The sequence below is a fragment of the Phacochoerus africanus genome, chromosome 10, assembly GCF_016906955.1.
Source record: "Phacochoerus africanus isolate WHEZ1 chromosome 10, ROS_Pafr_v1, whole genome shotgun sequence".
Lineage (NCBI taxonomy): Eukaryota > Metazoa > Chordata > Mammalia > Artiodactyla > Suidae > Phacochoerus > Phacochoerus africanus.
Window position 1 is genome coordinate 43,593,570 of NC_062553.1, and position 26,537 is coordinate 43,620,106.

Here is a 26,537-nt window from a genome sequence, read left to right on the forward strand (position 1 = left end):
GGATCTCTTATTTTCTTCAGCAGACTCAGAGTTATGTATTATTTTTATACTCCGGTCTTCATATTTATTTATTTCTGCCTTACTGTCAAGTGCTAAAAAACAGATACTTTAATTCAGGTAATTTTAAAAGAAGTCTGGACAGTAAATTATATCAAAATCTATACTGAAGTGCTCATGAATGAGTCTACTTTCCGGGTGGCTACTGGCTTAGAACTTTATTTTCAGGAGTTCCCATTGTGGCATAGTGGAAACAATCCGACTAGGAACCATGAGGTTTTGGGTTCGATCCCTGGCCTCTTTCAGTGGGTTAAGGATCTGGCGCTGCTGTGGGCTGTGGTATAGGTTGCAGACACGGCTTGGACCTGGCCGTTGCTCTGGCTGTGGTGTAGGCCGGCAGCTACATCTCCAATTCCACCCCTAGTCTGGGAACCTCCACATGCCAGGGCTGTGGCCCTAAAAAGACCAAAAAAAAAAAAAAAAAAACTGGGCGTAAGAATGAGGGGGAAATTCTGGGGAATACCCCGAGATTTTCTTAAAGATGACGTTAAGTTTGCAGCGTGGGAATACAGTGGCCACAGCCATGGCTTCTAAAGTCTAGTCTGACCATATGGGTGTGGAGTAACTTCACCTCTCAAACAATTCCTTCATATATGAATGGAAGAAAAGCATCTTTCTCAGAGAGGTGAGTTCATGCATTAAAGCCCAATTCAGGGTACACAGTCAGTGCTCAGGAAATGGTAACCTGTATAAAATTAGAAAACACCAAGTTGTTTTAAGTACTTAGCACCACGTTCAACAGTAGGTGTCACTCTCTCCCCAAGAGCTGGGAGACGTGGCTGTCTGCTCTTAGCTCAGAAGCCTGAGTTCTTGAGTCCCGGGCATGAAAGAAGACAAAAAAGGAATCCTCATAGAGATCCTACACCTAAACAGCAGTTTTAAATGTGGTTCCCAAATTGCTGTTTGTGATTTAAGAGCTCACAAATGTATTAAATCACACACACACACAGGTGCAAGGAGGGCGGAAATGGAGAATGAAAAGGTTCAAGTTAGAAAACATAATCTAGTACTCTCAGCTGTGATGTTCTCAACCCTTATTTGAACTGTTTCACTGTATGTTTTAAAAATATATAAAGGAACTAACTAGAAAACAGTTCTATATTTTTAAAAAAGTAACAATGTGGTTCTTCCACATCAGTGTTAGAATTACCACCTCTTGGGCGTTCTCTTGAGGTACTCTGGGTTAAGGATCTGGTGTTGTCACTGCAGTGGCTTGGGTCCCTGCTGTGGCAAAGATTCTATCCCTGGCCTGGGAGTTTTCATGTGCTGCAGGCACAGCCAAAAAACCCCCCCATCACTTCTTGATTTAAATTAGACTCCAGATGTTTAAATTAATCTAGCCCTAAAAAGTTTAGCTCTATTCCTTCATCTGTACCTTTTCTAAGTAAAAGAGCTGCTTTAATATACTCCACTGTATTAGGTCAACAGAATTTCCCACAATAGATTGCCTAATAAATATGTTAAAATCGCTGGAGTTCCCATCGTGGCTCAGTGGTTAACGAAACCGACTAGGAACCATGAGGTTGCAGGTTCGATCCCTGGCCTTGATCAGTGGGTTAAGGATCCAGCGTGGCCGTGAGCTGTGGGATAGGTTGCAGATGCGGCTCAGATCCTGCATTGCTGTGGCTCTGGTGTAGGCGGGAGGCTACAGCTCTGATTAGACCCCTAGCCTGGGAACCTCCATATGCTGTCCTAGAAATGCCAAAAAGACAAAAAAAAAAAAAAGTTACAATTGCTGAAAAAAAGTTTAGCAAAATGAAACATTTAAAATGCTGAAACAATTCCTTCTACTACAAAATTTAATAACTTAGTGATTTCTATACTTTTCCTGGTAAGAATGAAAGGTGACAACTGATGTTCAAAATTGGAAACTAAATAATCAAACAAAATCACATTTATTTCAATAACTTCAAGTGCAAATACAGCAAGTCAGTTCACAAAGTCTCAAGATATAGCTTTAAGTATAATGAAAAATTGATATACAAAAACAAAAGGGTAGTTAGCAGAAATAAAGCTCAATTTTAAAAAAATTCAAGTAACCCGAAAACCTGTAGACTAAAATATTCTTACATCAATTTGGAAATGCCTTAATTTATAGATAACAGTAGTATGTTGCAAAAAGACTCCTCAAAGAAAGAGAATCACCTCAAACTGGTCAGCTCCAGATAAGAGTAGAAATTCTTGGTGCTGGCTATTTCGGATTCGGCAGCCTCACTCACACTGTATGGATTGGTGTAGGTCAACCCATGGTATTTGATTTTTAAGGAAATTCCAAAAGTGTTTAAAGTTCAATATGAGGCCAACACCACTACTAAGAGTTCTTGAAGTGGCCACTATATATAAAAGATTTAAAGACCAATTTCTGCTTCAGGTCTCTGGTACAACTGGGTGAACAGACATAGATTAATACTCCGTTACTTAAATCCTTTTTGTAAGGTTAGCAACATGTCCTTTAAAGTTTCCTCATGGAAATTACTTAAATATATAAAAGTTCCCACCAGGAAGATAATGAAAGGTTGTTAATGTTCTTTTGATCACTTTGCAGCCAAGAGACATGTTTATTTCTGCTCCCCAGAAGCAATGTTAGCTACTAGCTTCAATTCAGGAAAATGTGTATCTTCGGGAAGGTTTATGGGAGATGTTTTTATTCAGTCTTTTTCTCAGCCTTTTTCCTCTTTTCATTGTAGGCATTATATTGAGAGTCTGTTCCAAAAATTCTGTCCCACCATGTAAATGTCGATGCGTAGTTTCCAATGAAGTTCATGTGGTGGAAGTCATGGTGACGAGAACCAGCATAGAAAGGGATGAGATGTAAAGGGTTGAGAGGGATGTCATAACCACTGGGGGGGAAAAAAAATGATAAAGATCATTAAGGACATAAAGACACAGTAAATAATCAAAGTTTTCACTGCTTGTTAACCAGTTCATTCTATTTTACCAAGTCACAAAAGACAAAAACTCACAGAAAATGGTGTGTACTCTAGAAATCACTTTAAGAAATTAAATAAAAAAAATTTTAAAAAGAAATTAAATAACAACTTGATGGTATTCTTGTTGTAGCTCAGCGGGTTACAAACTCGACTAATATCCATGAGAATGCAGGGTTTTTTTTGTTTTTGTCTTTTTTTTTTTTTAGGGCTGCACTCACGGCATATGGAGGTTCCCAGGCTAGGGGTCTATTCGGAGCTGTAGCTGCCAGCCTACACCAGAGCCACAGAAACACCAGATCCGAGCCGCGTCTGCAACCTACACCACAGCTCAGGGCAACGCCAAATCCTCAACCCACTGAGCAAGGCCAGGGATTGAACCCGCAACCTCATGGTTCCTAGTCGGATTCATTTCTGCTGTGCCACGACGGGAACTCCCGAGGATGCAGGTTTGAACCCTGGCCTCACTCAGTGGGTTGGGGATCTGGCATTGCTGTGGCTGTGGTGTAGGCCGGCAGCTACCCCTAGCCTGGGAACGTCCATATGCCGCAGGTACAGCCCTACAAAGAAAACAAAAAAACAAAACACTTGATCGACTTATAGAAATTAATACTGTCCATTAGGGGATAAAAGAGAGGGGTTATAGTAATGAATCTTTAGCCAAGGATTCTTGTTTTTTCTGTTTTTGAGGAGCTTTCTCACCATAGTTTGTAATGCCCATAATACCACTACATTTGTCTTTTAGGAAAAATGATACGAAACTAGTACCAACATTAAGAAGGTTAAACCTGTGGATCACTGTGTAGCAACTTTTTTTAGAGTGGGTTAAGGATCTTGCATTGCCATGAGCCGTGACGTAGGCCAGCAGCTGCAGTTCCAATTCGAGCCCTAGCCTGGGAATTTCCATATGCCACGAGTGCGGCCTTAAAAAGAAAAATGAAAAACAAAAAACAAAAAAAATGTTAGTCAACAAGCACACAGACAGCTGTGTGGCCTCACCAGCCCCTGGGGAATCCATATCATAACCCTAAATGCTCTCTGCTCTCCTACTGACCAAAGTAACATGACTGTAACATCCAGACTGGAAAGGGGGCAGGGAAAGCGTTCTTACAGGCCTCTGCTGGGCATGCAGAGGGGGGCAAAATCTTATTTCATTTTCTCAAGTAATTCATGAATGAATATTCCCTTACCACAAAAATAACAGCCATAGATAGACAGGAATGTAAAAATAAAATAAAATAAAATAATCTATTGTTTGAACTTTTATCCAATGTTTATATTCTCTTGTTTTCTTAAAAATAACAACATTGACAAGATTAATGTCTCTTATTAGTCTACTTAGGAAAAAAAAAGCTAATCTATGACAATGATTACAGTGGGTGAAATGGGTGAAGGTGGTCAAAGGTAGGAACTTTCAGGTATAAGATGAATAAGTCCTGGGCATGTAATGTGTGTTGACTACAGTGTAATAAGGACTATAGTCAACAATCCCGTGAATTTGAAAATTGAGAGTAGATCTGAAAAATTCTCATCATAAGAAGAAAAAAAACCTGGAGTTTCTGTCGTAGCTCAGTGGTTAACGAATCTGACTAGGAACCATGAGGTCAAGGGTTCGATCCCTGGCCTCGCTCAGTGGATTAATGATCCAACATTGCCATGTGCTGTGGTGTAGGTTGCAGATGCAGCCTGGACCCTGTGTTGCTGTGGCTGTGGCATAGGACGGCGGCTACAGCTCTGATTAGACCCCCTAGCCTGGGAAGCTCCATACACCACAGGTGAGGCCCTAGAAAAGACAAAAAAAAAGACAAATAAATAAAAACAAAAAAATAAGAAAAAAAAGTAACTGCATAGTGATGATTGATGTGCTGATCATTTTGCAATACATACAGATATCAAACTATTATGTGGTACACCTAAAACTAACACAATGTTATGTGTCAATTACATTTCAACTTAAAAAAAAGAAAGACAATCTACAACCATGAAAACAGAATATTTTGATAGCTTCTACTTGAATAGAAATTGTTAACTCACCTATGGACATCGATAGTTTCTATCAAACGAACGGTCACCCAGGCCCAAAGAAGAATAACATGATCACATAACAGCATGATTCCAATGAAAAATCCAGTTCCCAGAATTAGGGTTTCCAGAGGGTGTGCATATTCAGCTTCCATCCCAAATGGAGCCTAAAACAAATCAGAACTGCTTACTGTACTGTGACAGTTAATGTTATGGATCAACTTGCCCAGACCGTGGTGCCGAGCTGCTTGGTCAAACTCCAGTCCAGATGCTGCTGTGAAGGTCTTTTTTTGGATGTGACTGACACTGAAATCAGTAGACCCTGAGTAAAGAACAGGACCCGCCATAACACAGGCAGGCTGCATCCAATCAGTAAAGGCCTTAAAAGCAAAGCCTGAGGCTTCCCAAAGAACAAGGAATTCTCACTCCTGCAATACAGAAGCCTTGCCTGGTTTCCAGACTGCTGCCCTGAGGGATTAGGACCCAGGATGCAACACCAACTCTAGTCCACATCTCCAGCCCGTGAGCTGCCCTACAGATTTCAGATTCACTAGACCCTACAACTGCACGAGCCAATTCCTTACAATAAAACTCCTACTATGTGTGTATTTCCTATTGATTCTGCTTCTCTGCAGAACCCTGACTAATATATATATGCATATATATATTCTAATTTATTTATGCATATAATTTTATAAAATGATGTCCTTTCTATATGTGATGGTGGTACAGTCATCCTTTGGTACCTGATGGGGTTCCAGGATCCCCATGGATACTAAACTCTGAGGATGCGCAAGTATCTGACATAAAATGGACAGTATTTACACATAACCTGCACACTTCCTATTTACCAATAATACCTAATAAAATGTAAATGCTATGTAAGTAGCTACAAACACAGTTTAAAGGTTATTAAATAGTTACCCGCTTAAGACAAATTCAAGTTTTGCCTTTTGGAACTTTCTGGAAATCCCCCCCCCCCATTATTTTCGATCTGAATTCATGGATTCAGAACCCATGGATTCTGAGGGTCAACTGTATATTCAGCCATACATATATGAACATCAACAGTGATTCTCAATAAAAATCTTTTTTTATTCTTACCAGACATCAAAAGGTCTTGGGATGTCCTTAATACAATCTATTTCAATAGCTATCTCTGAAGACATAAGATAAAGGCATTACACAACTGACTTGAATTCTAATTTTGATTTATGCACCTGAATTTGATCTTCCAAGAAAGGGATGTTTGGTTTGGCATATCATGTAATCAGGATAATGCAGAACATACCAAAATAACCAAAATCTAACGACAAAGCTGTTCTGACACACACACACACACACAAATCACTGTTTATGAGAAGGAGTTAGCAATGAGATAGAAAAGGCATTAAAACTAAGCTGGCAGTTGTTTTGGAATTTTACTGATTCGAGGTTTGTTGTTTGGGGTCCCACTTACAACATCAGAGCTGCTCTCAAACTGCCAGAAACCCAACTATGTCAGGACAGTGCCCTGGGCCCCAAAACATAAACGAACCATTTCATGGAACATTCTTCTTTCCAGTTTCAATTTACCATGAAATTAAAAAAAATAAAGAAAAATTGTAGAACTGGCTTTGTGTGTGTGTTTATTACATTCTTAATAATCATGCTCAAAGAAGAAGAAAGAAAAATATCACTGACAATTTTTTTTTAAGTCTAGGGGATTTTTAAAAAATATTATTGCCTCCAATAGAAAAAATGTATATTAAATATAATTCTTACATACCTGAAACTCATGATGAATTTTATGAATATATTTATATATTCTTTTGTGGTGTAAGAGCCTATGCAGGAAATAGTGCCAGGTATCCTCAATCACAGCACAGCCAAAGCATCTTGCCAAAAGCATGTACCTTTAAAGTGAAAATGCCATAATGAGGATAAAATAACTTTTACTTAAATAATCTAGACTTTTTACCTGGGTCACTGCTGGAAACACTGCATAAAACCAAATACCAGGCGGTTCCCGTTGTGACTCAGTGGTAATGAACCTGACTAGTAAGTATCTATGAGGATTTGAGTTTGATCCCTGGCCTTGCTCAGTGGGTTAGTGATGCGGCGTTGCACTGCTGTGAGTATAGGTCACAGACACGGCTCAGATCCTGCATTGCTGTGGCTCAGGTGTAGGCAGGAGGCTACAGCTCTGATTAGACCCCTAGCCTGGGAACTTTCATATGCCATGGGTGTGGCCCTAAAAAGCAAAAAAACAAAAAACCAAGAAAGAAAAAACCAAATACCATCCTGACCTAACTGGATATACTGATCAACAAATTCTCAAAACTGCTAGATACAATTGGCTAAATGACAGAAACTAAAGAGTTAAAAAGTCTGTGACCACCACACCAATTCCAGTTCATTTAAGAAAAAGTCACAGGTATAAAATCAGAGTTAAGAAATAAGATTCAAAACTTCTAGGAAAAGAATAACATTGATGAAGGACTCAAATTATGAGTAGCAAAAGTAAAATCATTAGGGGTTTTTTTTCTGCCAAAGAGAAGGACATAGTGCAATGGGCAAGAAAGACTTTATATACATATGAACACACACACAGACATTCTTTTGAATACTGAATATACATTAATAAGAGAAACATACATCTATATATTGTACATCTATACTCAGGTTATGTCAAACAGTTAAATATAAATGTTATGGGAACAAACATTTATGCTCAGATAATATACCTTTGTGTCTGTATGGACATAATTTTTATAAACCTCACAAACTCTCTTATTTTTTTCCACTCATTTTTGACTTAAAATGCAATGTATTTTTTCTCAGCATAAGCATAAGGATGCTATGGAAACTTCTGATACAAGAAACTCACCTTCTGGTAAGATATTACATAAAATTAGAAACATAAAAACGGGAACATTTTAAGTTTCTACTGTGGTTTACTTTTTCTACATTTTTACTACTCTCAAAGTTTCAAACAAATAAACATTAACCAAATGAGGAAAGAAGATAAACATTAAGGATATTTTAATCAGATGATAAACCATGACTGAGTATAAAAACCATATTTATCCACATACCATCTTGGCATTGTTTCCCAATCGTAAGGAATACTGAAATACTCCGTAAAATAATAAGTTCCACAAATCAAAGGAAACTGGATACAAAAGTGATTAAACAGAAGTACTTTAAAGCATTTCCACTGGTTTTCCCATGTTTCTGGTTTATCCTATGGAGAAAAATCACAGTATTTAGTTTAGCTTCTGCTATCATGAATTTCACCTGAAAACACGATAATTATTAATTTTTCCTCTAATGTTTATATAGGACCTTAATTATGTTATTTAATTAATCCTATGTTATCTGAATTTTATGTTATAAGCACATTAACCCCCCTTCTTAGTCCCTGACCAACTATTACCACCACTTTAAATAGGTAAAGAGATTGTTAATAGACAAACCAGCAAAATAATCCCAAAGACCTCAACAAACCAAAGCAACACCACAGAATGAAGAGCTCTTGTCTTTTCTGCCTGCAAATCACTTGTCTTGTACCAGGAATTCCAGAGGGAGGAGCGTGTTCTGCTAAGACCACAGTCAGATTGTGCACACAGCATTGGAAGACTTGCCATGCAGGTAAACCAATGCTTCTAGCCATTCAGAATATTCATCCCCAGAAATAAGTGCATTTCTGTCCAAATACACTAATAGAATTATAAATTCTCTGAGCTGGAAGAACTTGAGAAACAAACATGTCCAGGTGGTTCCCAAAGAATGGAGAGCTACTTGCCCATAGATGCAGGAGTTCAGATCAAAGTCAAAATATGGAAGTACAATCAATGGAGTTCAATGTTACTAAAACCTCATCAGGGTGATCGACTTGCTCAGCAAACCATATGGAAAAACCTAGATTTATTCCATTTAAAGGGCTGTACTAACACTACTCACAATAGCCAAGACGTGAAAAAAACCTAAATGTCCTTCGACAGATGAATAAATTAAGAAGATGTGGTGCATATACACAATGGAATAGTACTGAGCCATAAAAAAGAACAAGATAATGCTACCTGCAGCAGCATGGATGCAACTAGGGATTCTCATACTAAGTCAAGTCAGAAAGAGAAAGACAAATACCATATGATTATCACTTCTATGTAGAATATAAAATATGGCACAGATGGACCTATCTGCAAAACATAAACAGACTCACAGATATAGAGAACAGACTTGTGGTTGCCAAGGGGCGGGGAGGAGGGAGTGGGATGGACTGGGAATTTGGGGTTGGTATATGCAAGTTATTACATTAAGAATGGATTAGTGGAGTTCCCGTCGTGGCACAGTGGTTAATGAATCCGACTAGGAACCATGAGGTTGGGCGTTCGGTCCCTGCCCTTGCTCAGTGGGTTAAAGATCCGGCGTTGCCGTGAGCTGTGGTGTAGGTTGCAGATGCGGCTCGGATCCCGCGTTGCTGTGGCTCTGGCGTAGGCCGGTGGCTACAGCTCCGATTTGACCCCTAGCCTGGGAACTTCCATATGCCGCAGGAGCGGCCCAAGAAATAGCAACAACAACAACAGACAAAAGACAAAAAAAAGACAAAAAAAAAAGAATGTATTAGCAATGAAGTTCTGTACAGCACAGGGAACTAAATCCAATTTCTTGGGGTAGAACATGATGGAAAATAGTATGAGAAAAAGAATGCATAAATATTTATGACTGGGTCACTTTGCTGTACAGCAGAAACTGACACAACATTGTAAATCAACTATAATTTAAAAAAACTTTATAAAGGTCTACATTTAAGAAGAAGTGCATTTGGTTTTACCAAAAGATGGTGATAATAAATAGAAAGCTATTACTTTGTTTTAAATGTACTTACTTCAAAATTCAGAAACTTGCTAATCAAGATTTTTTACCCAAATCAAAAGATCCCAAGGATGGAAACCACTTGCCATTGGCAGAGGCCCAAAGAAGTCAACCACCCTGCCCAGGATCACACATGCTGTTATTAGCAGAACTTGGACTAAAATCTATGTCTCCAGTGTTGTTTTTGAAATTCTTTAGGACAGTCACTTCCCCTGACAAAAAAGGAACAGCAATCAACTGGTAATCAATCTGGAGAGCTGGCTCTAATCTCAGGGCCTCTGAGGCTGACAACTCAAGTTCCTCAGCAATAAAATAAGGGGTTCAGGCAAGACAATTTAAAACTGTCTATTTCTACTCTGAGCATGATCTGACCTGGCTCCTCCAAAGTTCTAGTCTGTGACCGGGGTCAAAATAAATGGAAGATTCTGGCTTGGGTTGGCAAAGGGACTCTTTTCCCCGTAGAACTATGTTTAACAGACTTTAGCAGATATCCTGGCTAGAATCTAATACTCACGTGGCTGCAGAAATTAATAAAAAATGAATCAACTGCAACTAAAAAAAAACCCTGTGCTTTACTTTTTACCAGGCCCACGGACTTTAGAAAGAATGTTTTCAGTGGACACATCCTTGAAGAAAGTTCCTAGAGAATTAAGATGTATGACTTTTTATTTTTTGCCTTTTTAGGGCCATACCTGCAGCATGTGGAGGTTCCCAGGCTTGGGGTCAAATGGGAGCTCTAGCTGCTGGCCTATGCCACAGCCACAGCCATGCCAGATTTGAGCCGTGTCTGTGACCTACGCCACAGCTCATGGCAATGCCAGATCCTTAACCCCCTGAGTGAGGCCAGGGAGCGAAACTGCATCTCCATGGATACTACTCAGATTCCTGCTAACCCATGACGGCTTGTTTTTAAACCCTCTTAAGTTGTGAAAATTTGTACTGATTCACAATTTTAGTATCAAAAAAGCTCAAAGCAGGGACTTTAATGATTGCAAAACTCAAGACATGTCAAGTACAGACCTAAAGCCCATTGATCTCAGTTTTTAAGTTACTAGTTGGAACCCATTAGATTACTGCCTGTCCTTTCTTTTGCCACATTTTATTCTAAAGTCTCCATAAACTTTGACTGGAACATATCTTTCTCTCTCTGAAAGTGTGTTACCACCTCTGACCAGTGAGTCAACCGCAGAGGGCAGAAAGCACAGAGATACTTTGGCCTGGTCAGCCATACAACCCATCAGCCCTATAAAGAAGCCAGTGGGTGACCCAGGGCAGCCAGAGCTCCAACAACAACTCAAGACATCCAAACTCAACTGTGCCTTTCAAAGTAGGCCTTTTTATGAAAAGCATTTTGGAAATTTTGTGCTGATGTATCATTTCTCTAACAAGCTGGTCCAGATTCTTCCCTGGGAACTGCGCCCAACTCCATAGTCTACACATTACAAGAGCCTGCTATTTTCTCTACGTTTAAAACTGGGTATATCTCAGCACCTTGTCATGCACAGAAATCTCACAAGAACCAGAGCTCTGTAGTTCCCATTGCGGCTCAGTGGGTTAAGAACCTGACATAGCCTCCACAAGGATATGGGTTTGAGGGTTCAATCCCTAGCCTCGCTCAGTAGGTTAAGGATCTGGCATTGCCACATGCTATGGTGTAGGTTGCAGTTTGGCTTGGATTCAGTGTTGCTGTGGTAGTGGTGTATGTGGCAGCTGCAGCTCTGATTCAGCCCTTAGCCTGGAAACTTCCATAAGCTGCACCTGTGGCCGTAAGAAAAGAAAAAAAAAAAAAGAAAGAAACAGTGCTGTGAAGCAAATATCTGGAAGCTAGGAGTATCATCACTTTTCTAGGTTGATAGGAACTACCACAATATATTTTGGGTAAAAACAAAACCTCAACCATCCTGATCAAAGTCTTAGAATATTAACATACATGTAGGAGCTGAGACATCAGAGGTTAGAGTGAACTGCAAATAATACCCATAAATCTCCATAATCTTCTTTCCAGCTAATTTAAAAATTTAAAATTTATATCTGATAAAACCTCTCCATAAAGTGGATATAGAGGGAATATATCTCAACATAATAAAGGTCACGTATGATAAACCCACAGCTAACATCATACTCAGTGGTGAAAAGCTGAAAACATTTCCTCTAAGATCAGGAACAAGACAAAGATGCCCATTTTGACCACTTTTATTCAGTATAGTATTGGAAGTCCTAGCCACAACACTCAGACAAGGAAAGAAATAAAAGGAAAACAAATTGGAAAGGAAGAAATAAAACTCACTGTTTACATACACAAATACTAATCAGTCATTATGGCACAATGAAGTTTTGCCACTTGCAACAACATGAATAGACCTGAAGGATTACACTAAGTGAAATAAGTCAGACAAAGACTACATGTTCATGATCACTTATATGGTAGGGAGAAAAAACCCTATACAAATGAATGAATAGAACGAAACACAGACTTCACAGGTGTAGAAAACAAAATTGGTTACCAGTGGGGAGAGGGAAGGAAGAGTAAGATTAAGAGGATTAAGAGGTACAAACAATGAAATATAAAACAGATAAGCAACAAGGATATATTAAACAGCACAGGGAATATAGCCGATATTGTATAAATTTAAATGGAGTATAATCTGTAAAAGTTTTTAATCAGAATGCTGTACACCTAAAGCTAAAATATTATAAATCAACTACACCTCAGTAAAAAATTTTTTAATTTACAATTTATAAACCCAAATGGGATAAATGTCATATCTACCTAAGGCACAATTTAAAAAATTATTCTTAAAACCTTATCAGTAATGACATAGGGCAGTGCTATCTAATATGGTAGCAGCTAGAAACGTGGCTAGTGAACATTTTAAATGCAGCTAGTCTTACCTGAAATGGGCTGAAGTAATATACACTGGAATTCAACGACTTATTTTAAGAATAAGAACAACATATCCCATTAAGAACTCTTAAACTTTGATGACTTTATTGAAATGACAACAGTTCAGATTTATTGGGTTAAATAAAATATATTGTGAACATTATTTTCCCAAATAATTTTTACTTTTTAATGTAGTGTAAGAAGATTATATATGTGGTCTCATTACTTGTCTATTGGTCGACCTTGATCTAGAGTCTACTTTCAGTTATGAAGTTACATTTACTTTAAAGATATTCAACAACACTAACGATAACATTCCATTCCAAGTTCATCATACTCACCTTCTGAATTTTGTACTTTTTCATGTAAGGTATAAATTGAAACAAAAATCCAGGTAAACAGATAAAGAAATAAAGGGCCTCATGAACTATGAGGGATCCCCACGTTGCAATCTGGAACTTTGTATAATTGTTCAACATATAATTCCAAGCATTTTTAAATGGTTCCTGCAGAGGATTCTCAGGTAGAAGTGAATCTACATACTCCACAGCCAAGGATGCCGAACTAAAGATGCTGATACTTTCATTTGTTGCCATTTTTCAAATGTCTGCAGACAGCCTTATAATTCTGTAAATATAAATAAATAAATAAGCATGCAAGCAGAACAATGAAATTCTAAAAAACAGTTTTTTAAATGCTTCTGATTAATTTCTAAAGGCCAATCTCTCAGGTCCTAAACATGTGATTTAAAAATACCAGTCTAGAAGTTCCTTCTGTGGTGCAGTGGGTTAAGAATCTGACTGCAGGATTTGATCCCTGGCCTGGAGCAGTGGGTTAAAGGATCTGGTGTTGCTGGAGCTGTAGCATAGGCTGCAGTTGTGTGGCTCAGATTAAGTTCCTAGTTTGGGAACTTTCATATTCTATTGGTGTGGCCTTAAAAAAAATAAAATAATAAACAGGAGTTCCCGTTGTGGTGCAGTGGAAACGAATCCAACTAGGAACCATGAAGTTGCAGGTTTGATCCCTGGCCTCACACTGTGGGTTAAGGATCCGGCATTGTTGTGAGCTGTGGTGTAGGTCGCAGACGCGGCTTGGATCCTGCGTTGCTGTGGCTGTGGCTCTGGCGTAGGCTGACAGCTGTAGCTGTGATTAAGTCCTTAGCCTGGGAACTTCCATATGCCGTTGAGTGCTGCCCTAAAAAGCAAAAAGCAAAAACAAACAACAAACACCAGTCTACAGGATGTCATCATCATCTACATTTGTAGATATGATTTAAAAGCCACATGTTCACTCTCAAGAGCAAGATATAAAGAACAATAGTGGATAAGAAATTTCAAAACGTTTTTAAAGAGATTTTTCAGTGTGGTCTCTAAGATAAACCTTGTCATTTCAATGAACAATAGTTGAGTTTAAAAATGTCAATTAAAACCAAAAGAATCTATAAAGAAAAAGTCTGCCAAATTTGACTACATAAAAATTAAATACTTACATAACTGGGAACTAAAAAAGCAATTATAAATAAAGTCAAAGATCAAATGACAAACTGGAAAACATATTTCCAAGAATCATGATAAAGGGTCACAAAGCACACTTTGGAAAAAGCCTAAAAACCTAATAGAAAAATGACAAAGACCATTCACAGAAGGTTCACAGAAAAATAAATACAAATGCTCATGAAGCAAGTGAACAGTTCAGTTTGATTCAAATAGGAAATTCATCTTTAAATCTCTAAGTTTCACAATACTTAGTACCCAACAATTTGGAGGAACAGGCACCATGGTATATTGCGGATGGGAGGATTAGTCTATCTTTGAAGAAAAAATTCACAGTATTTATTACAGTTCAAAATGAATACACCTTTTGGAGTTCCTGCTGTGCGGCAATGGGATCGTGGAGTCTCTGCAGTTCCAGGAAGCAGGTTTGATCCCCATCTAGCACCCAGCATGGTGAGTAAAAAGATGCCCCAGCTGTGGCTCAAATCTGATCATCCCTGATCCAGGAATTCCATATACCTTGGGGCAGCCAAAAAAAAAAAAAAAAAAATATATATATATATATATATATATATATATATATATATCTTTTGAACTCCCCAGTAGCTCAGCAGGTTAAGGATCCAGCGTTATCACTGCTGTAGCATGGGTTTGATCCCTGGCTCAGGGAACTTCTGTAAGCTATAGGGGTAGCCAAAACAAAACACCAAACCAACAAAATAAATACAACTTTTGACCCAGCATTTTTCTCACTCGAGTGTACAAAGACACTAAGACTGAAGGAAGCATTGCTTATAATAGCAAAAAACAAAGAGAAAAAAGAAAAATAAACTAAGTCCAACAATAAGAAATAAATAAATTCTATCATGTCCTTCCAAAGACACACAGCCACTTAAAAGGAAGATGTTCTACATGTTCTACATACAAAGATGTCTAAAGACAATGTTAAATGAAATAGCAAGTTGTGGAATGTATATAGCAAGAGCCCCACTTACATTTTTGTGAAAAGTTTGTATACTTTAAGCACTTTTATGTATCTGTGCACATCAGACACACACACACAAACACAGAAAACATAGAAAATGCATATACACTCATGGTGGGGGGGGGGAGTTACAAAGAGGAGACAAATTCAACTTTATACTGTATACTTTCTTACAATTTAATCTTTTTTCATGAGCATGTTTTATTTTCATGATAAATAAGTTTAATAGATCAATCAAAATACAAACTTATGAAGAATGACACTTTCCTGAAAACGTTTACTTCCATCCCTAAATTACAAATGGACCACTAAAATTACAAATGGACCACTGAAAATAAATATATGAAGCCTCAGAAGCACTCTTTAATATTGTTTAAAATGATCCCCCATGGAGTTCCAGTGGTGGCTCAGTGGGTTGGGGGACTGATGTTGTCTCTGTGAGGATGCAAGTTTGATCCCTGGCCTCATCAATGGGTTAAGAATCTGGCACTGCAGCAAGCTGTGGTGTAGGTCACAGATGCAGCTCAGATCCAGTGTTGCTATGGCTGTGGTGTAGGCCTGCAGCTACAGCTCCAATTCAACCCCTGGTCCAGGAACTTCTATATGCCACAGGGAGAGCCATTAAAAAGGCTCCCCCTCCCTCAACTTGACCTCTTATCAAAGAGGATACAGGGAAGCTTAGCCAGCTTACCCAGGACTCTGAATTCACTTTGCATCCTTATCTAGTCACTCTGTGACTAGAATGTCACAGCCTGAGCTCACTCACCCTCTCCTCTTAGACTTCCTGGCCTTGTGTTCTAATCCTACCTCATGAAGAACTTGTCCATCACTTACCCTTTCTCACCTTCCATCTTTCCCTCTTGACCGAGTCCATCCTGTCAAGTTTTAAAACATACCCAAGTCTTCCTTCCTTGAGAAAAGTTTTCCTAACCTCCATCCATAACCTCCTCTCAAGCCACTGTTCCTTTTTCTTTGGGCCAACAAACTTATCTCAAGGTAGAGATCCCCACACAGCCTCTTACTGCTGAATTCTCACCCATACAATTTGCTCAACTACAGCTGACCCTTCTATAACACAGGTCTGAACTATGAGGGTCCAGTTAGACTTGAATTTTTTTTCAATAAATACAATGGAAGATTTTTTTTGAGATTTGTGTCAATTTGAAAAAAACCAAAACAGGTGAGCCTCAAAGCCTAGAAATATAAAAAAATTAAGAAAAAGCTAAGTATTTCATGAATGCATAAAATATATGTAGTTACTAGTCTATTTTTACATACGCATAAAGTGAGCGATGTTTCATATAAAATTAATGTTACATTTTCTGTTTTACAACTCTGCTTTCAAAGAATTACATCACCATACACTATTCTCTCTCTCTTGCAATTGGAGAAACTGCAAACCAGTCTATTGTCACAGGCAAAGTGGTTTTAAAACATAGTAACAATGTTTCCAATACTATATCATGAGTATAACAAATACTGTATGCTATAAAACTTCATAATGATTCACTCATCAGTGTGCAACCTAGGCTACTGTGAAGCAACTGTAGCAATTATACTACTCAACCACAAAGCAATCACACTGCTGCTTTTTCATCATTAATGATGAATCCTTACACCTGTAAATAAGTATGAATTCCTTTTTCAAGTCATCTTTTTCATTTCTGATGTCTAGTGTTAGTAGTATGTATAATATCTACAGTGTTTTGATCATCTAAGACTAGGTTGTTTTGATCATCTAGGTACTGACATAAACTTACAATGTCAATAAATATGGCACAGAACTGTACAGGTGTTTTCCTTATTTTTTAACATTTTCTTTTCTCAACTGTTTGTGTTATTCAACAGTAGGCTGTTAGCAGTTCAGTTTGTAGGGGCGGAGGGAGTCAAAAGTTATGTGTGGATGTTCAATTGTCCAGGGGGTTGGTGCTGCAACCCTCAAGTTGTTTAAGGGCCAACTATACTTGCAATTAGCTCCCCACACACATGAAAAGTCTTCAATCTTCTAAATTACAAAATAAATTTTGTTCAATCCTCATTTTTCATGAGATCATCATCAAATCTGACAATGTTGAACCAACACCACTTACTAGCTGTGTGACCTTGAGCCAGTTAAGTAACTTCTCTGAACCTGTTTTATTATCTGCAAAATGTAAAGAATAACAATAATAACTTGATGATGTATATGTATATCAAATTACCCCAATGTACCCCTTAAATGTCTTACAATTTTTTCAATTATACCTTGGTAAAGCTGAAAAAATAAGGAAGAGCAATATGGTTCTTCTAATGAATCTAAGGAATAATGTATGTGACATACTTAACATAGGACCTGACACACAGTAGCTACAAGAAGCTAATGGAGTTCCCCCTGTGGTGCATCAGAAATGAATCCGACTAGGAACCATGAGGTTGCAGATTCGATCCTAGCCTCGCTCATTGGGTTAAGGATCTGGAGTTGCCATGAGTTGTGGCGGAGGTTGTAGATGCAACTTGGATCCTGCGTGGCTGTGGCTGTGGCTGTGGCTGTGGCTGTGGCTGGCAGCTGTAGCTCTGATTCGATCCCTAGCCTGGGAACCTCCATATGCCCTGCATGCTGCCCTAAAAAGACAAAAAAAAAAAAAAAGAAGCTAACATTCACTAAGCACTTTCTATAACCAGTAGCTATGTTCTAACAGTGTTACATTACTCTTTATTAAAGACGTTAATACTTTAATCCCTACCATACCTTCAAGGTAGGCATTTTTATTATTGCCATTTTACAAACGAAAAACTGAGGTTTAGAAAGATGAAGTTTCCCAAGTTACAAAAAATGTGAAGTGGGGTACCTGTGCTCTCATCCACCACACTATACTGCAATCCTAAATTTAAAAAAGCACATAGTTAAATATTATAATAAGGGGGGAATCATTCCTACAGTTTACTTAAGCCTCCTGAAAGAGTATGCTAGTTAGGCTGTCTTCATCTTCACATTTCCCCACTATTTAATCTGTTCCCTAATCAATATGTTGAATCTACTCTTAGTAAATGAAAGGGTCTCCTAGCTGCCAGATCTAGCCAACATTTTTGGGGGTTTATGTGGCCACTCTGGAAGATTTGATACTTCTCTCCTTGAAACACCCTCCTTTCCTCATATGTATTCACTCTGATTTAATGTTGCTAGTATGTGCTGCCACTGTGCTCACTGCTGCCCTTGGCCTTGACTTCAAAACATATAATCTAGTGAGGAATCAAAGAAGTAACCAGACTATCACAAAACCTGTGATAAGAACAATAAGGGGCTGGGAATTCAGAGTGCTGGAATGGAGAGGCCCAGGGGAGAGAAAGATGCACCTAAACTAAAAGCTGGAGCTTGGAGGGGCGGGACCAGATTGGAAAAGAGTAATGTAGGGTAGGATGGGGTGGGTAGGCCTGATTTGAGTAAAGGAAACATCAGTTCCTAAAACTCAACCAGGAGAGGATAAAGGACACGGGCCCATTCTGATTCAGTGTGTCTGTGGTACAGCTTTTGAGAGAGGAAGGCTCAAGAATTAAGGCTCACCCCTAAATTCCCAGGGATGTTTTCCTTACCCTTTTCTAATTATTCCAGATTACCTGGAGAGTAATCTGTGTTAGGAAGATGCTGATATTCAGTCTCTCTCTCCAGGCCTCATTCCGAAACTCCAGGTTCTGATTATCCAAAAATCCTCTGGCCACCTCCAACCAAGACAGTTAGTTCTGAGGCACGTCAAGCCGCCGCTCCCTGCAACCCTGCCCAGAGGCTCCCTCACCTCCTACACCTCGTGACCTGGTTCATCACCTATTTAGTCATCTCAGAATGTTCCAGGTCTCTATCTCTGCTGCCTGGGTTAAGTCTTCAATCACTTACCTGATTTACACATAACAAGCTTAATGAATATTCAGGAGTTTACTCTCTGGACTCAAGGGAGGGAAATGGGTACACTGTTGCCAACTGAACAAAAGCGAAAAAATTGGAGTGAAAGAGGAAAGAGTGAATTTTCTTCTCCTTTTCATATCCCTGCACAACCAGACTGCCTGAAAGCCGGCTAGGTGCTCTGACAGAAGAAATGCAGCTGTTTGCGGATTCCTTGAGAAACCTGAACTTGAGCTGTCTCAGGGCTGCCAGCCGTGCCTGCCGCGAGCCGAGCCCCACCGCACCTCCAAGCACGCCCTGCCTCACCCCTCCGTCAGGTCACGTTCATCTAAACAGCAGGCAGCTTCCCCCTTCCCCGGGCCCTGAAAATTCCAGGGAACTTCTCCCCAGCTAAGGACCCGGGCCTCTGCTCTCCTCCTCCCTCACCTCCTCACCCGCACTCTCCGTTTTCCTACACGAAGGCCGCGGACTGTCCTGCGCTCCAGGCCTCTCTGACCACGCAAAACAGCTTCCTCTGTAGGTGCGGCCTTCTGCCCAACTCCTACTCATTCTTCAGTACCCTCCTCGGATGCCCCTTCCAGCCACACGCTCGCCGCGCACACACACAGGCCCTGCTTCCTCTTTGTAAACGTCTGGCCTTTGTCACTCGGTGCTATGACCATTGTCCCCAGTGACCACTGACTGCTGTGAGCCATACCCGGCTCGACACTGACGATTCCACCCGCGCCCGCCACAAGACGGCCTCCACCCGCGAGCGCCGGCCAAGCTCTGCATCCCAGCCTCTCACCTGCACGCTGCGCGGCCGCCGCCTCCCAAGCTCCACTGGGATGCGCAGCTCGGTGAGGCCTCCAGCTCCTCTGGTCGTTATTCGCTTGCGAAAGCCCGGCCCCACCTTCCAGGCTCTGTGATTGGTCGGTGCAGCTGCCGTCATCGTGTGACTCTACTGAAAGGAGGGCTGGCGGCTCGGCCATTGGCTGCACGGATGGAGTGAGGATCGTGAGAGCGAGGCATCCGGCCAGTAGCGGCGTCCGGTGCCTGCTGGCAGGAGCGACCTTCAGTCCGGGAGGTGGGCGTTCCCCCACCCCGCCCCCGGCGCGGGTCGCTTGGCAACCGCGGCTCCAAGAAAGAGCTGGGAGGCTGCGCTCGGGCTCTGAAGTCTGTTTTCGCTGCGGTTTGTTCGCAGACCGCCCTTTCCGCAGTCGCGCCCGTCTTCAGACCACCTTCCCTCTAGTCCCAGTCCAGCGCCCTTTGATAACCGTTACCTGTACGTGGGAGATGAGAACTTCCGGTGCAGTGCTGCTCTCGTTGGAGGAAGGGAAGCCGAGGCTCCGGAGGTTTAGTGGGGTGGCGCGGCAGCTGGCTGGGCCCCCAAGGACACCGACGCTACTGACTCGCACGGGCTTACCCTTGCAGCTGGGCTCGGGTGTGCACAAATGGGGAGCACCTAAGAATTTAACTTGAACTTAAGAGTGCCTTTTAAAACTTTCATAAGGGTGTAGTGGAAGGCACTTACTATGAAGGACTTTATACAAACAGGACGCTGTCGCTTCTCGCGGCTGTAATCAGACTGACTCTTGCCTATAATTTAAGGGGCCAGCAGTTCCTCCCCTACCCATGGATTCAGGAACTATCTGCTTTAGGAAGTCCCTTCTTGAGAGATGTGCCTCCTCTGAGGTTCAGGGACCTCTGTCCATTCGTCTGTGCCATGTTTTTGACACCCATGTCCTTTGTAAAGTATCCTGACATAAGTCACATCAAATGAAAAGAAATGGGGTCTGTCCCATTTCTGGATGCTCAGACCTGTCTTTAGGAGGCCTGTTGATGTCCCGCTCAGGTCTCCCTCTTCAGGAATGAATCAGGCCTTCAGCTGCTGAGTGTTGGCAAAGAAAGCCACTTTCCCGTGGCACACATCCCTTCCCAGGAGGCAGCCTAAGTCCAGTGATTGGTTGATGCTAGATTATAAAGGCCCAGCCCCTCACTCCAATTTAGGCATCCTTTGCTTTGCAGGCTAGCTCCAGAGCAACCCCCGCCTCCACCGCGCCCCGGCCCCGCCCCTCCTACTGGCTGAGGTTGTGGTATGACTGCACTGCAGCCCATTTTCTCCTCAGCCCAAACCTGCTGCCCTCCATCAAGTAGTGTTAAAAGCATGCACCCCGGAGTTCCCATTGTGGCTCAGTGGTGAACGAATCCGACTAGGAACCACGAGGTTGTGGGTTCGATCCCTGGCCTTGGTCAGTGGGTTAAAGTGATGAACCTGTGGTGTAGGTTGCAGACACGGCTCCGATCCTGCGTTGCTGTGGCTCTGGCGTAGGCCGGCAGCTGCAGCTCCCACTGGACCCCTAGCCTGGGAACTTGCATGTGCCGTGGGGGCGGCTCTGGAAAAGGCAAAAAGACAAAAAAAAAAAAAAAAAGCACCCTGGGTCAGACCTACCAGGCTTTGTCACTCGCTGTGTTTCGGTAACTTAGCTCTCAAAATTTTATCGAGTACATTCATAAAATGGGTACTATAATAACGTTAGCTATGGCAATAAATGTGATCATGTACGTAAGGCCCTCGGCACAGGATCTGGAATACAGGAAGCACTTAGTAATATGGGTTGGTTATTATCTCTGACTTAGAACCCTACCACAAGCATGTATATATATATATATATTTAAACATCAGAGCTGGTGTATGTATGTGGAGGATCAAATTCCTATTTTATATCTTGGAGATTTAGAGCTGAAAGGAAATACAGATATGGCTTAAAAAATACAGAAATAAGCTCACCTCATTTCCTTATAATGGAGAAATGGGAGGTTCAGAGAATTGCAACAAGAGTGGTAATCTAATAAAGGTCTTCTGTATTTCAAGCACACTAACACATATCATTTCTTTTAAACTCCAGTGACCTTGTAAGTGGCATAGACACTACTGTTGCCATTTTAGAGGAGACAGAACAAGGGTCAGAGGTTAAGAAATGTGTTTAAAGGCACAGCTAGTAACTGACAGAAGGGGTGCATACACAGCCATGATCATGGGCTGTGCAATACGTCCCCTACTTTCTTCCTTAGAGTTGTGAAGTCAGGGTCAGAATGCCAGAAACTTGACTCAAAGCGTGATTCCATTTTCCCATGTAGCCTCCTCTCTAAAACCAGATGCAGGCATACAAGCCAGCAGGAGGCAATTTGCTCAGGACCAAACTGAAACAAGCAGCAACCCAACCCATTACATCACTATGTAATATTATGCTACGCTTATACCAATAAAACAGAAGTCTCATAATTCACCAACAGGATTATAAATACCTGAGTCCTCATCCTGTCTCTAAAGGATAAAAAAAGCAGTAATCATACGCCAGAGTGCCTAAGGAATGGGAGGGGAACTGAAAGTATACGTATACACACCTTAACTCCAACCATCACTGCTTTCAGCTAAGAAGGTGCAAAGCCAAGCAAAGTAGGCAGCAGAACTGCTCCACAAAGCATGTACATGAAATCTAGCCTTGAACTCTGCTCATACCTGGTGCTGTTGCTTTGGCAGGATTTCTAAGACTTCTGACCTCTCTTTTTTGTACAATAATAGATCAAGCCAGGAACACTTTTATAAGCCTAACCAAAACTTCCAAAATGGAGAGAAAAAAGGCTACATGGGGTGTATATTCAAAGCCTTTGAAATCAAAGGGTTATGCATCTAGCTGCTGACAAACCTCGGCAAACTGTTTTATGGTACAGCTATTAAAGCTTCATAGAAAGAAAAGACAAATCTGACGTGCTAAGATTTAAGACTTTGTTAGCCTAACAGATTATATTTAAGGAAGAGCTTTAAAATTTTTAGGTAAATCTTTGATAGATTTATGGAGAGTTTCATGGAACATTAGTGTTTATAAGTGACCAGGAAAGGTAAATGGCACATTCTTCTTGGTGCACTGTCAGAAGCAACTGGCAGTGCTCCAAGTTCATTAGATGCTTGACATGTTAGTTGACAATGGATGTCCCTGGAGCCACACTAAAGCAGAAATTCATATTTTCATAAAGTGAGCACAGGTTTTTACTTTTTCTGATTAAATTCTTTATATTTCCACTTATAATGGAAATTCAACTAAGTATTAAATGCGGTTCTCTGTTTAAATGTGAATATATTAACTAAACAGTAATTTTATCATAGTTCTTTCCTCTTAATTATCGACTGTTCTGGCAATAGCTCACACCTACCTTTTAAATTCCTGAGGAATAGCCACCATAACCCATCACCCCCTCCTATCTCCTCCTCTTCTGTGTCTAGCACCTCACCTGTCCATCCCACTCCTCCCAGTCCTATTTCCTCAATTCCTTTTATTTGGTATTAAAACCACAATTTATTTCTCAGTTGTTTCAGAGCAGATATTTTTTCTTTGACTTTCTTTTTTGGTCTGATGCTATTTATCTTTATCTTGCGCCCTGCCAATATTAGGGACAGAATATAAAAACTTTAAATTTCACCATTCCTTGGGAGACTTTTTCCTTGATTGCTGAGGTAGCTTTTTCTTGGAGAACAGTTTTCAGTGACTTTAGTTACTGATTTAACAGACTTGCCTTGTAGGTTACTCTGGCAACAAACTAAAAATATTGGTTTAGGATGTTAGAAAATGCAAATTTTATAAAAACACAGAAAGTGAACAAGCAACTTTCTTAATAGCAAATTAAAGAGAGAAAAATCAAGGACAATGTGAAACAAATAATATACAAACTTTTATTCAAAGTTAATTCAAGAAAGACATGTTTTGGTCATTTTTAAAGTGAGATTAATTGAAGATCTCAGAAAAATTGTATCTGATCAACACACATGGCTACTCACAGAAAGTTCTCTCTTCTGTTAATAGCAGCTAAATTTATACACACAGAAAAAATTCTTAAGACCATGCAAATTCAGTTGAATTCCATACATTCATTAAATTCATCAAAAACCTGCAGTAATGTTCATGCCAAAGTGTTACTTTAAGAAAAAAAATTAGAAATACACACCAAAACATGACCAAGATTAAACCAAGGAAAATAATAAATAAGCATAATTTATATTTTATTTAAAAAAGTTTGGCATCACACATTTATTCAAGTGTGTTACACCATGTTCATTCCTCAGAAGTGGCATTTTAAAGTGTTAAGCAATGTTAAATATCAAAAAATACAACTCTGTTTTACAATGTAGTACTGGCATAATTCAAAGTACTGTGCCAATTATAAATAGTATAATCAAGTTTCAAACATCTTTTCAAACATATTTAAAGGAAAGCATATAGACACACATTTATATGCACACAATTTATTATACTCATGTAATCAAACATATTTTATAAAAGCAGTTTTATCCCTCGACTAGCTTGTATACTTACATAGATTTTAATGCCTGTTCAAAGATTTTCAGTTCCTGTGTATACAGATTTTCAAGAGAAGGAATAAAGATGAAATTTAATTTTACAAGAACACATATTACTTTATCTCCCTTCACAAAATAACCCATGGTCACTCAAGGTTGGTAACTAGTCTTTATGGAAGCAACTGTTGTCCAGAAACCACAGAATAATACTGCAGGTCCAAGTTTCTTATTAAAATTCAGTCAGCTGCTGCTCGTTGCAGAAAAAGCCTACACGGTGCATCTACCAAAAATAATCTTCAGTATGTGAGGCCTATAAAGGCAGATGATCTTATCTTCTGCTGAGACTTAAAGTGCAGCTACAAGTGGAGAAGTGCTAGACTCTCGGCAACTTCAGAAGTACTTGTTGAAGCCTGCTTCTCATGTGGAAATGTGCCGAAAATGTCCTTTAGGCTCATAATGGTTTATCAATAACTGTGACCCCTGAACAAAGAAAAGAAGAAATAAAACGTAGTCCTGGGAAGCATTCTATATCTCTGAGAAAATACCGAGTCTTAAAGTAGTTTATTATTTAAGTAACAGGGACTAACAGATCATGATGTTTCAAAGTCTCTTTCTTAGCAACTTTAGGACTACCATCATTTTAATCTAAATGACAATGAAATCTTTGTTCAAAAATTTCGACCAAAACTACGTCTGCTACTTGATATAGAACTAGTCTTGTGCTCTTCACAGTTACAATTAAGGGGAAAAATTTTTACTCAGGGAATACTAAGATCCACCTAATACTGAAAGGGGCACAAAGAAACTTTTGAGAGTGATGAATATTTGCATTATCTTGATTATGATGATCCTTTCATGATTATATACCTATGTCAAAACAAATAAAACTGTATACTTTAAATATATGATATTTATTCTATGTCAATTATAGCTCAATAAAGCTGTCTGAAACAAAGTTCACATAATTTTGAGGAACACTATCCTAGGATCCTACTGTATATAGTTTTCTTAGGTGGTGTTCTGTATGACACATAAACAACAGTCATGGTTAATTAGTATAAAATTTTTTCCTCTATTGGATCAATATTAGGATATTGCTGAAATGTTCTAATGTTTAAAGCAATATAAATATCATCAGAATAATTAATATGCAACATATAGTTTTAAAGGCTCATCTTTATATTTATTAAAGAGTATTACTATTTCTTTTACTAAGAGAATGGACCAAAATGGCATTTTATAATTCAATCAGTACTGTGCTTAAGTGAGAAAATTACTCTGTAGCCTCACTATAAAACTACCACATGGAGCCCTGCCAGGGGAGATGTTGCAGGGGGGTTCTATCTTTTGGATATATGAGTAATTAAACCCTTGCCACAGTCATCAGATGACTGGTGACACTGCATACAGGTGTTAGCCATATTAAATTTTATTGTATGATTCCACAGTGGAAAGATTTATAATTTTTTCTGTCTGTGTCTTTTCTGTCTTTTTAGGGCTGCACCTGCAGCATATGGAGGTTCCCAGGCTAGGGGTCTAACTGGAGCTACAGCTGCTGGCCTACACCACAGCCACAGCAACTCGGGATCTGAGCCGGGTCTGTGACCTACACCACAGCTCACGGCAATGTTGTATCCTGAGCAGGGCCAGGGATCAAACCTGCGTCCTCATGGATGCTAGTCAGATTTGTTTCTGCTGAGCCATAATGGGAACTCCAAGATTTGTAATTTTGAATTACAAATCAAATGACTACAGAATGACCAAAGAATACCAGTGCTTTATTTCAGAACGTACATATCCAATATGAATTATTTTGAGAGTTAAGAAATAAAATATACTTTGAGAGAAGACCTTCTTCTTATATAGGAGAAAAACATTCCTTATGTAAAAACTGTAAGAAAAATGAACAATTATTACCTGCATAACTTCTTCCTGTGCTCATACAAGATGACACGACTGTCCATTTATCAGTTGTTGGATTATAATATTCTACTGATGCCAAATTACAGGAACCATCATCCCCTCCAACTACGTATAACAGACCGTTAACTGCACAAACACCTTTTAAAAAATTACACAGAGATAAAACAATTATTTTAA

The 26,537-nt window shown here is 39.7% G+C and overlaps 2 protein-coding genes across 4 annotated transcripts in view; both read right to left on the reverse strand.

The window, feature by feature from the left end:
• Nucleotides 1–1,933: 1,933 nt before the first annotated feature.
• Nucleotides 1,934–19,992, reverse strand: MSMO1 (methylsterol monooxygenase 1). 2 transcript variants are annotated; one of them, XM_047799021.1, is made up of 6 exons: nt 19,890–19,992; nt 13,092–13,377; nt 8,084–8,232; nt 6,775–6,901; nt 5,019–5,173; nt 1,934–2,897 (listed from the first exon to the last, which is right to left on the reverse strand). In XM_047799021.1, exons 2-6 carry the CDS (start codon nt 13,344–13,346, stop codon nt 2,702–2,704), a joined length of 882 nt encoding a protein of 293 aa, XP_047654977.1. In that variant the 5' UTR covers nt 13,347–13,377; nt 19,890–19,992; the 3' UTR covers nt 1,934–2,701. The 2 variants fall into 2 exon arrangements, with proteins under 2 accessions (XP_047654977.1, XP_047654978.1); XM_047799022.1 differs by lacking the exon at nt 19,890–19,992 and adding an exon at nt 14,608–14,724.
• Nucleotides 19,993–23,799: 3,807 nt separating this feature from the next.
• The window catches only part of KLHL2 (kelch like family member 2), a 124,701-nt gene continuing 121,963 nt past the window's right edge, over nt 23,800–26,537 (reverse strand). For both annotated transcript variants that reach the window (XM_047798218.1, XM_047798219.1), the window contains exons 14-15: nt 26,355–26,498; nt 23,800–24,917 (exon numbers count right to left, since the gene is read on the reverse strand). In XM_047798218.1, coding sequence (XP_047654174.1) covers nt 24,889–24,917; nt 26,355–26,498 — 173 coding nt within the window. In that variant the 3' untranslated portion in view covers nt 23,800–24,888. The remainder of the gene's footprint in view (nt 24,918–26,354; nt 26,499–26,537) is intronic.

Coding starts and splice junctions, on each gene's coding strand:
- MSMO1 (XM_047799021.1), bottom strand. CDS start 13,346: ATGGCAACAAATGAAAGTATCAGCATCTTTAGTTCGGCATCCTTGGCT. Junction 6,902..8,083: donor TGGGAAACAATGCCAAGATG/GTATGTGGATAA, acceptor TTCACTTTAAAG/GTACATGCTTTTGGCAAGAT. Junction 2,898..5,018: donor GAAACTATCGATGTCCATAG/GTGAGTTAACAA, acceptor TTTCCCCCCCAG/TGGTTATGACATCCCTCTCA.